Raw genomic sequence first — 11739 nt, 5'->3', positions numbered from 1 at the left:
CACTGCTGGATGTCACAAGGCTGTGAAAGGTAGCGCAAATTCATTTTAATACTCCAACAGGTAAGGGGATCTTAGACTATTTTTTGGAAGTTCTGAAGAAGGATCACTGGACCAGAAACACTGACACTGCTTTTTCTGCGGGACCTACCTAGTTTTTCCTGCTATTCTGTTCCTGTTTCAAATGACTTCTGCTGGCAACCTGTCCGGAACTAACTCTTATTGGAAACTGTGAAGCTAGTGACATTCACAGCCATTACTTCAATCATAAAGTGTTTGTGATTGGTTTTCTATACTCAGTGACTACCTTAGTTGGTTTCCGTCTGTTTCTCTCAAAGAACAAAGTCTCCCACTTTTTCAACGCAAGTTTTAACTCAGTGTATCGATCCATTTCCCAACAATAGTCCACAGTGGTTTCTCTCAATCTTTCATTTGTCTCTACAAGGAAGAAAACAAGACAAAATAAAACATTTGATTGCACACATTTTTTTGAAAGTTAGAATTGTGTGTTTATCAAAAGATGAAGAAAAGTAGCCTTCAACAACTTTCAGTCCTATAGTCAAGACACATCTGACTGGGTATATGTACTCCCCTACTTGATGCCAAATCTTAAACACTTCAAGATATGGAGATGCTGGTGTTGGACTGGGGTGTACAAAGTTAAAAATCACAACATCAGGTTATAGTCCAACAGGTTTAATTGGAAGCACTAGCTTTCGGAGCGCTGCTCCTTCATCAGGTGATTGTGACAACCACATGATGAAGGAGCAGTGCTCTGAAAGCTAGTTCTTCCAATTAAACCTGTTGGACTATAACCTTGTGTTGTGTGATTTTTAACTTTATACACTTCAAGGCTGCGTTGATTTAGAGGGTGATACGATCAGCTCTACACTTAACGTCAGTGATCTTAAAAGTAGGGTGGAGAATGAAGGATTGAGATAAAAGGATCAGAACTCCTGCCATCATGCTCTCATTCAATGAAAACGGTGACTCGCGCTCAATCCACTCCAAATATTTCATACATCAGTTCAATCCATTCAACCCCTATCCTGAGCTGTATCCTTAATCCCTTTTCCATTCACTGGCTCCAAAAGGTCGAGTGCTAGTCAGCCGGAACCAATCCCGATCCCACACAATCTTCAATCATGGTATTTCCCTTCCCAACAGAAATACTGTTCCCATCAGATTCCTTCCAAAGGAGGTTATGATTTTACTTTTCATCACAGATGAAATTGGAGTGCTGGGAGAACAGGGCTCCAAGAACACAGAGGATGGTTATTGGAACTATGCAGCTTTTTGCAATGAACATTATTTACAACTTTGTTCCAAAAATGTCAGTCAAAATCAAGACTGGTAACACTTGGTCAGAACTTCATACAAGTCCATCCCTCATGATCCCACTCATGGCCAGTAACTCATAATGAGGTGCTGTAGTTAATGACCTGCAGTGGCAATATTTTCAACCACAATTTAACCTCATAATCCAGCATATCCTGACTTGGTAATCAGTGTCACTGGGTTAAGTTGTGGAAACCCCTTCTAGATAGCACTCTGGCTGTACCTACAGCTAAAGCATTGCAGCAGTTAAAGAAAAAAAATCAAAGTATATATATAATACCAAAGGCTGCTTTTCATGAGAGAGACACTGCATCAGGAAATCAGCCACTTTTATCAAGCTAGGGGGACCAAGCGTGTTTCCATGAGAGATCATGTCAGGAACAGAACCAGACCGATGTGAAAGTGAGGTGTAAATTTGTAGCTACAAACCTCACCATCCTGACTTGGTAATCAGTGTCACTGGGTCAAAATCATGGAAACCCCTTCCAGGTAGCATTGTGGCTGTACCTACACCAGAAGGACTACAACAGTTAACAAAAAATTCCAAGCATATATAATACCACAGGCTGCTTTCTCATGAGAGAGAGAGACTACTTCAACAAATCAGCCATCTAACCAAAGCACCCCTGAACAATTCAGGATGGCAGCTCCTGACCCCCTTCCTTAGGGCAATGAGAGATTGGCTACAAATGTTGGTCCAGCCAGCAACATACAAAAAAAAACTGGACCATAACCAACAAGCATCATTGTGATCAACATTTCTCAATGGTAACACTTCCTTTTAAAAGTGGTGTTTTAAATACTATTAAGAAACAACTCACTTCAGGTAGAAATAAAGCAAGAAGACTGACAAAGGGACAGAAGTTATGTATAAAATGAGAATTTACAAGTCAGGCAACTGGGGGAGAAAAACAGAAGTGTTCATGTGGAATTTGAAGTAATTGGGAGGCATTGGTGGAAGTGAGATGGGACTGGAGAGACACCTGTTTGTTCTCGTAGCATGGCAAAGCAGTGTTGTTGGTTTGGCCACAGGGATTCAAGATATCGGGGCAGAGGACACTAATCCAAGCCCATGACTGAGCCACAAGTGAAAGGGTTTCCAAAGACTATCTAACTTTAAGATAAGACTATAAGATGAATGTTATTGTTTCATTTTTCAGGCCTAATATTGTGTTTGAAGATGGACTGAAGAGTGGTGACACTACACAACACTATCAGCTTAACCTCGGTTGTTGGTAAAATTCTAGAATCCATCATTAAGGATGAGGTTTCTAAATTCTTGGAAGAGCAGAGTCTGATTAGAACAAGTCAACATGGATTTAGTAAAGGGAGGTCATGCCTAACAAACCTGTTGGAATTTTTTGAAGAGGTAACAAGTAGGTTAGACCAGGGAAACCCAGTGGATGTGGTCTATCTAGACTTTCAAAAGGCCTTTGATAAGGTGCCACACGGGAGGCTGCTGAGCAAGGTGAGGGCCCATGGTGTTCGAGGTGAGCTGCTGGGATGGATTGAGGATTGGCTGTCTAACAGAAGGCAGAGAGTTGGGATAAAAGGTTCTTTTTCAGAATGGCAGCCGGTGACGAGCGGTGTCCCGCAGGGTTCGGTGCTGGGGCCACAGCTGTTCGCATTATATATTAATGATTTGGATGAGGGAACCGGGGGCATTCTAGCGAAGTTTGCCGATGATACGAAGTTAGGTGGACAGGCAGGTAGTACTGAGGAAGTGGGGAGGCTACAGAAGGATCTAGACAGGTTGGGAGAGTGGTCCAGGAAATGGCTGATGGAATTTAACGTGAGCAAGTGCGAGGTCTTGCACTTTGGCAAAAAGAATAAAAGCATAGACTACTTTCTAAATGGTGAGAAAATTAATAAAGCCAAAGCACAAAGGGATCTGGGAGTGCTAGTCGAGGATTCTCTAAAGGTAAACATGCAGGTTGAGTCCGTGATTAAGAAAGCGAATGTAATGTTGTCTCTTATCTCAAAAGGGTTGGAATTTAAAAGCAGAGATGTACTACTAAGACTTTATAAAGCTCTGGTTAGGCCCCATTTGGAGTACTGTGTCCAGTTTTGGTCCCCACACCTCAGGAAGGACATACTGGCACTGGAACGTGTCCAGCGGAGATTCACACGGATGATCCCTGGAATGACAGGTCTAACATATGAGGAACGGCTGAGGATACTGGGATTGTATTCGTTGGAGTTTAGAAGATTAAGGGGAGACTTAATAGAGACGTACAAAATAATACATGGCTTGGAAAAGGTGGATGCTAGGAAATTGTTTCCGTTAGACGAGGAGACTAGGACCCGTGGACACAGCCTTAGAATTAGAGAGGATCATTTCAGAACAGAAATGCGGAGACATTTCTTCAGCCAGAGAGTGGTGGGCCTGTGGAATTCATTGCCACGGAGTGCAGTGGAAGCCGGGACGCTAAATGTCTTCAAGGCCGAGATTGATAGATTCTTGTTGTCTCGAGGAATTAAGGGCTACGGGGAGAACGCTGGTAAGTGGAGCTGAAATGCGCATCAGCCATGATTGAATGGCGGAGTGGACTTGATAGGCCGAATGGCCTTACTTCCACTCCTATGTCTTATGGTCTTATTTGGAATAAATCCACGTGACAATAAATTAAATTTTAAAATTGGGCAGCACAATGGCGCAGTGGTTAGCACTGCTGCTTCACAGCACCAGGTACCCAGATTCAACTCCAGCCTTGAGTGACCATCTGTGTGGAGTTGGCACATTCTCCCCGTGTCTGTGTGGGTTTGTGCTAGGTTCCTCCCACAGTCCAAAGGTGTTCAGGTTAGGTGGATGAGCTGCACTAAATTGCTCATAGTATCCAGGGATGTGCAGGCTAGGTGGGTTAGCCACAGGAAATGCAGGGATAGGATAGGGAAGGGTGAGTCTGGGTGGGATAGTATCGGGAGGGTTATGTGGACTCAATAGCCTCTGAAGGGATTCTATTCTAAAAAGATAAACTGAACCAACGAGATTGGTCAGGATTGTATTATTTTAAAATTGTATTCGCTGGAGCTTAGAAGCATGGTAGGGAGGGGGAAGGTGAATGGGCAAAGCTGTGGCTGATGAATTTATTGAGTTCTATCAGGGTGAAGCAGGAAGGATGGTCCTGATGGTGGGGGAGCCCAGATTCTGGGCTTGCAGGGTAAGGATATGGAGAAGAGTCATTTAGGACTGAGGTGAGGAGTCATTTAGGACTGAGGTGAGGAGTCATTTAGGACTGAGGTGAGGAGACATTCAGAGGGTAACCCCAGAGCCTGTGCAATGGCCTCTCTGTCACAGAAGGCGGTAGAGGATAAAAGGAGTTGGACACAATTCGTGGGAGGGGGTGGGGAGGCTCCGATGACCAGCCATGACCGGAGCAGCAAGCTCGAGGGGCCGAATGGCCTCCTCCCGCCTTTTTCCCCACTTCCATGGTCACCCTGTCGCCATGGTAACCCGGCAGCAGCGCCCCCGCGCGCGTCCCCCGAGCGGAGCCTGGACGGTCCCCAGCGCGCCCCCGAGCGGACCCTTGGTTGTTTTGGGGGGGGGGGGTTGATGAGAAAATGATCGTCCTTACCCAGCCCGGGAGAGCGCCGCGCCGCGCCGCGCCGCGCCCCGCCCCTTGCCCTTTGCCCTTTGCCCCCCGCTCGCGGGGGAACCGCTGCAGCCTTCCCCTGGACAGCGGGGGCCGGCTGAAGCTTCTCGAATCCGAGCTTCCCGCCTCTGGCCGCTCAGCTGCAGCTGGCTGCGCGCGCAGGTGGACCTCAGCCCGCCCCCTGGGCACAGTGTGGGCAGGGGCTGGTACAACAACAACAACTACTGTTCATTTATACAGCACCTTTAGTGAGCCTCAGCCCGCCCCCTGGGCACAGTGTGGGCAGGGGCTGGTACAACAACAACAACTACTGTTCATTTATACAGCACCTTTAGTGAGCCTCAGCCCGCCCCCTGGGCACAGTGTGGGCAGGGGCTGGTACTACAACAACAACTACTGTTCATTTATACAGCACCTTTAGTGAGCCTCAGCCCGCCCCCTGGGCACAGTGTGGGCAGGGGCTGGTACTACAACAACAACTACTGTTCATTTATACAGCACCTTTAGTGAGCCTCAGCCCGCCCCCTGGGCACAGTGTGGGCAGGGGCTGGTACTACAACAACAACTACTGTTCATTTATACAGCACCTTTAGTGAGCCTCAGCCCGCCCCCTGGGCACAGTGTGGGCAGGGGCTGGTACTACAACAACAACTACTGTTCATTTATACAGCACCTTTAGTGAGCCTCAGCCCGCCCCCTGGGCACAGTGTGGGCAGGGGCTGGTACTACAACAACAACTACTGTTCATTTATACAGCACCTTTAGTGAGCCTCAGCCCGCCCCCTGGGCACAGTGTGGGCAGGGGCTGGTACTACAACAACAACTACTGTTCATTTATACAGCACCTTTAGTGAGCCTCAGCCCGCCCCCTGGGCACAGTGTGGGCAGGGACTGGTACTACAACAACAACTACTGTTCATTTATACAGCACCTTTAGTGAGCCTCAGCCCGCCCCCTGGGCACAGTGTGGGCAGGGACTGGTACTACAACAACAACTACTGTTCATTTATACAGCACCTTTAGTGAGCCTCAGCCCGCCCCCTGGGCACAGTGTGGGCAGGGACTGGTACTACAACAACAACTACTGTTCATTTATACAGCACCTTTAGTGAGCCTCAGCCCGCCCCCTGGGCACAGTGTGGGCAGGGACTGGTACTACAACAACAACTACTGTTCATTTATACAGCACCTTGAGTGAGCCTCAGCCCGCCCCCTGGGCACAGTGTGGGCAGGGACTGGTACTACAACAACAACTACTGTTCATTTATACAGCACCTTGAGTGAGCCTCAGCCCGCCCCCTGGGCACAGTGTGGGCAGGGGCTGGTACTACAACAACAACTACTGTCCATTTATACAGCACCTTTAGTGAGCCTCAGCCCGCCCCCTGGGCACAGTGTGGGCAGGGACTGGTACTACAACAACAACTACTGTTCATTTATACAGCACCTTTAGTGAGCCTCAGCCCGCCCCCTGGGCACAGTGTGGGCAGGGACTGGTACTACAACAACAACTACTGTTCATTTATACAGCACCTTTAGTGAGCCTCAGCCCGCGCCCTGGGCACAGTGTGGGCAGGGGCTGGTACTACAACAACAACTACTGTCCATTTATACAGCACCTTTAGTGAGCCTCAGCCCGCCCCCTGGGCACAGTGTGGGCAGGGGCTGGTACTACAACAACTACTGTTCATTTATACAGCACCTTTAGTGAGCCTCAGCCCGCCCCCTGGGCACAGTGTGGGCAGGGGCTGGTACTACAACAACAACTACTGTTCATTTATACAGCACCTTTAGTGAGCCTCAGCCCGCCCCCTGGGCACAGTGTGGGCAGGGGCTGGTACTACAACAACAACTACTGTTCATTTATACAGCACCTTTAGTGAGCCTCAGCCCGCCCCCTGGGCACAGTGTGGGCAGGGGCTGGTACTACAACAACAACTACTGTTCATTTATACAGCACCTTTAGTGAGCCTCAGCCCGCCCCCTGGGCACAGTGTGGGCAGGGACTGGTACTACAACAACAACTACTGTTCATTTATACAGCACCTTTAGTGAGCCTCAGCCCGCCCCCTGGGCACAGTGTGGGCAGGGACTGGTACTACAACAACAACTACTGTTCATTTATACAGCACCTTTAGTGAGCCTCAGCCCGCCCCCTGGGCACAGTGTGGGCAGGGGCTGGTACTACAACAACAACTACTGTCCATTTATACAGCATCTTTAGTGAGCCTCAGCCTGCCCCCTGGGCACAGTGTGGGCAGGGACTGATACTACAACAACAACTACTGTTCATTTATACAGCACCTTTAGTGAGCCTCAGCCTGCCCCCTGGGCACAGTGTGGGCAGGGACTGATACTACAACAACAACTACTGTTCATTTATACAGCACCTTTCGTGAGCCTCAGCCCGCGCCCTGGGCACAGTGTGGGCAGGGGCTGGTACTACAACAACAACTACTGTTCATTTATACAGCACCTTTAGTGAGCCTCAGCCCGCGCCCTGTGCACAGTGTGGGCAGGGACTGATACTACAACAACAACTACTGTTCATTTATACAGCACCTTTAGTGAGCCTCAGCCCGCCCCCTGGGCACAGTGTGGGCAGGGCCTGGTATTACAACAACAACTACTGTTCATTTATACAGCACCTTTAGTGAGCCTCAGCCCGCCCCCTGGGCACAGTGTGGGCAGGGGCTGGTACTACAACAACAACTACTGTTCATTTATACAGCACCTTTAGTGAGCCTCAGCCCGCCCCCTGGGCACAGTGTGGGCAGGGACTGATACGACAACAACAACTACTGTTCATTTATACAGCACCTTTAGTGAGCCTCAGCCCGCCCCCTGGGCACAGTGTAGGCAGGGGCTGGTAATACAACAACAACTACTGTTCATTTATACAGCACCTTTAGTGAGCCTCAGCCCGCCCCCTGGGCACAGTGTGGGCAGGGGCTGGTACTACAACAACAACTACTGTTCATTTATACAGCACCTTTAGTGAGCCTCAGCCCGCCCCCTGGGCACAGTGTGGGCAGGGGCTGGTACTACAACAACAACTACTGTTCATTTATACAGCACCTTTAGTGAGCCTCAGCCCGCGCCCTGGGCACAGTGTGGGCAGGGACTGATACTACAACAACAACTACTGTTCATTTATACAGCACCTTTAGTGAGCCTCAGCCCGCCCCCTGGGCACAGTGTGGGCAGGGGCTGGTATTACAACAACAACTACTGTTCATTTATACAGCACCTTTAGTGAGCCTCAGCCCGCCCCCTGGGCACAGTGTGGGCAGGGGCTGGTACTACAACAACAACTACTGTTCATTTATACAGCACCTTTAGTGAGCCTCAGCCCGCCCCCTGGGCACAGTGTGGGCAGGGGCTGGTACTACAACAACAACTACTGTTCATTTATACAGCACCTTTAGTGAGCCTCAGCCCGCGCCCTGGGCACAGTGTGGGCAGGGACTGATACTACAACAACAACTACTGTTCATTTATACAGCACCTTTAGTGAGCCTCAGCCCGCCCCCTGGGCACAGTGTGGGCAGGGGCTGGTACTACAACAACAACTACTGTTCATTTATACAGCACCTTTAGTGAGCCTCAGCCCGCCCCCTGGGCACAGTGTGGGCAGGGGCTGGTACTACAACAACAACTACTGTTCATTTATACAGCACCTTTAGTGAGCCTCAGCCCGCCCCCTGTGCACAGTGTGGGCATGGACTGGTACTACAACAACAACTACTGTTCATTTATACAGCACCTTTAGTGAGCCTCAGCCCGCCCCCTGGGCACAGTGTGGGCAGGGACTGGTACAACAACAACAACTACTGTTCATTTATACAGCACCTTTAGTGAGCCTCAGCCCGCCCCCTGGGCACAGTGTGGGCAGGGGCTGGTACTACAACAACAACTACTGTTCATTTATACAGCACCTTTAGTGAGCCTCAGCCCGCCCCCTGGGCACAGTGTGGGCAGGGGCTGGTACTACAACAACAACTACTGTTCATTTATACAGCACCTTTAGTGAGCCTCAGCCCGCCCCCTGGGCACAGTGTGGGCAGGGGCAGGTACTACAACAACAACTACTGTTCATTTATACAGCACCTTTAGTGAGCCTCAGCCCGCCCCCTGGGCACAGTGTGGGCAGGGACTGGTACAACAACAACAACTACTGTTCATTTATACAGCACCTTTAGTGAGCCTCAGCCCGCCCCCTGGGCACATGTGGGCAGGGACTGGTACAACAACAACTACTGTTCATTTATACAGCACCTTTAGTGAGCCTCAGCCCGCCCCCTGGGCACAGTGTGGGCAGGGGCTGGTACTACAACAACAACTACTGTTCATTTATACAGCACCTTTAGTGAGCCTCAGCCCGCCCCCTGGGCACAGTGTGGGCAGGGGCTGGTACTACAACAACAACTACTGTTCATTCATACAGCACCTTTAGTGAGCCTCAGCCCGCCCCCTGGGCACAGTGTGGGCAGGGGCTGGTACTACAACAACAACTACTGTTCATTTATACAGCACCTTTAGTGAGCCTCAGCCCGCCCCCTGGGCACAGTGTGGGCAGGGACTGGTACTACAACAACAACTACTGTTCATTTATACAGCACCTTTAGTGAGCCTCAGCCCGCCCCCTGGGCACAGTGTGGGCAGGGACTGATACTACAACAACAACTGTTCATTTATACAGCACCTTTAGTGAGCCTCAGCCCGCCCCCTGGGCACAGTGTGGGCAGGGGCTGGTACTACAACAACAACTACTGTTCATTTATACAGCACCTTTAGTGAGCCTCGGCCCACCCCCTGGGCACAGTGTGGGCAGGGACTGATACTACAACAACAACTACTGTTCATTTATACAGCACCTTTAGTGAGCCTCAGCCCGCCCCCTGGGCACAGTGTGGGCAGGGACTGATACTACAACAACAACTACTGTTCATTTATACAGCACCTTTCGTGAGCCTCAGCCCGCCCCCTGGGCACAGTGTGGGCAGGGACTGATACTACAACAACAACTACTGTTCATTTATACAGCACCTTTCGTGAGCCTCAGCCCGCGCCCTGGGCACAGTGTGGGCAGGGGCTGGTACTACAACAACAACTACTGTTCATTTATACAGCACCTTTAGTGAGCCTCAGCCCGCGCCCTGGGCACAGTGTGGGCAGGGACTGATACTACAACAACAACTACTGTTCATTTATACAGCACCTTTAGTGAGCCTCAGCCCGTACCCTGGGCACAGTGTGGGCAGGGGCTGGTATTACAACAACAACTACTGTTCATTTATACAGCACCTTTAGTGAGCCTCAGCCCGCCCCATGGGCACAGTGTGGGCAGGGGCTGGTACTACAACAACAACTACTGTTCATTTATACAGCACCTTTAGTGAGCCTCAGCCCGCCCCCTGGGCACAGTGTGGGCAGGGGCTGGTACTACAACAACAACTACTGTTCATTTATACAGCACCTTTAGTGAGCCTCAGCCCGCCCCCTGGGCACAGTGTGGGCAGGGACTGGTACTACAACAACTACTGTTCATTTATACAGCACCTTTAGTGAGCCTCAGCCCGCCCCCTGGGCACAGTGTGGGCAGGGGCTGGTACTACAACAACAACTACTGTTCATTTATACAGCAGCTTTAGTGAGCCTCGGCCCGCCCTCCGGGCACAGTGTGGGGAGGGACTGATACTACAACAACAACTACTGTTCATTTATACAGCACCTTTCGTGAGCCTCAGCCCGCCCCCTGGGCACAGTGTGGGCAGGGTCTGATACTACAACAACAACTACTGTTCATTTATACAGCACCTTTCGTGAGCCTCAGTGCGCCCCCCCCGGGCACAGTGTGGGCAGGGACTGATACTACAACAACAACTACTGTTCATTTATACAGCACCTTTAGTGAGCCTCAGCCCACCCCCTGGGTACAGTGTGGGCAGGGGCTGGTACTACAACAACAACTACTGTTCATTTATACAGCACCTTTAGTGAGCCTCAGCCCACCCCCTGGGTACAGTGTGAGCAGGGACTGGTACTACAACAACAACTAATGTTCATTTATACAGCACCTTTAGAGAGCCTCAGCCCGCCCCCTGGGCACAGTGTGGGCAGGGGCTGGTACTACAACAACAACTACTGTTCATTTATACAGCACCTTTAGTGAGCCTCGGCCCGCCCCCTGGGCACAGTGTGGGCAGGGACTGATACTACAACAACAACTACTGTTCATTTATACAGCACCTTTAGTGAGCCTCAGTCCGCCCCCTGGGCACAGTGTGAGCAGGGACTGGTACTACAACAACAACTACTGTTCATTTATACAGCACCTTTAGAGAGCCTCAGCCCGCCACAGTGTGGGCAGTGGCTGGTACTACAACAACAACTACTATTCATTTATACAGCACCTTTCGTGAGCCTCGGCCCGGCCCCTGGGCACAGTATGAGCAGGAATTGGTACAACAACAACTACTCTTGAGACAGAGGCAATAAATGCTGGGCCAGCCACCTTTGCTCTCATTCTGTGAATGAATAGAGCAAATGGAAATGCCCCTGTGGCAAAACGGACTGCCTTCCTTAGCCTGCGACTGCAGTTTGCTAGAGCAGAGCAGAATGAAGTCAATCTCCTGCTTTTATGGGTGCACAGTGGTTAGCACTGCTGCCTCACAGCGCCAGAGACCCGAGTTCAATTCCCACCTCAGGCGCCTCTGTGTGGAGTTTGCACATTCTCCCCGTGTCTGTGTGGGTTTCCTCTGGGTGCTCCGGTTTCCTCCCACAATCCAAGAACGTGCAGGTTAGGTGA

At 50.3% G+C, this 11739-nt stretch overlaps 1 protein-coding gene across 1 annotated transcript in view; it reads right to left on the bottom strand.

Annotated features, from left to right (window-relative positions):
• recql4 (RecQ helicase-like 4) overlaps positions 1–4966 on the bottom strand; it is a 77730-nt gene extending 72764 nt beyond the window's left edge. Inside the window, exons 1-2 of the mRNA XM_043690894.2 lie at positions 4911–4966; positions 305–435 (exon numbers count right to left, since the gene is read on the bottom strand). Of these exons, the coding sequence (XP_043546829.2) occupies positions 305–388 (84 nt within the window). The 5' untranslated portion in view covers positions 389–435; positions 4911–4966. The remainder of the gene's footprint in view (positions 1–304; positions 436–4910) is intronic.
• Between the last annotated feature and the right edge of the window lie 6773 nt (positions 4967–11739).

This window comes from Chiloscyllium plagiosum, unplaced genomic scaffold, assembly GCF_037043375.1.
Source record: "Chiloscyllium plagiosum isolate Xiang-an unplaced genomic scaffold, Cpla_swu_hap1 HiC_scaffold_5, whole genome shotgun sequence".
In the NCBI taxonomy this organism is placed as follows: domain Eukaryota; kingdom Metazoa; phylum Chordata; class Chondrichthyes; order Orectolobiformes; family Hemiscylliidae; genus Chiloscyllium; species Chiloscyllium plagiosum.
The sequence above is the reverse complement of the archived record's forward strand: the minus strand, read 5'-3'. Positions and strand labels throughout refer to the sequence as shown.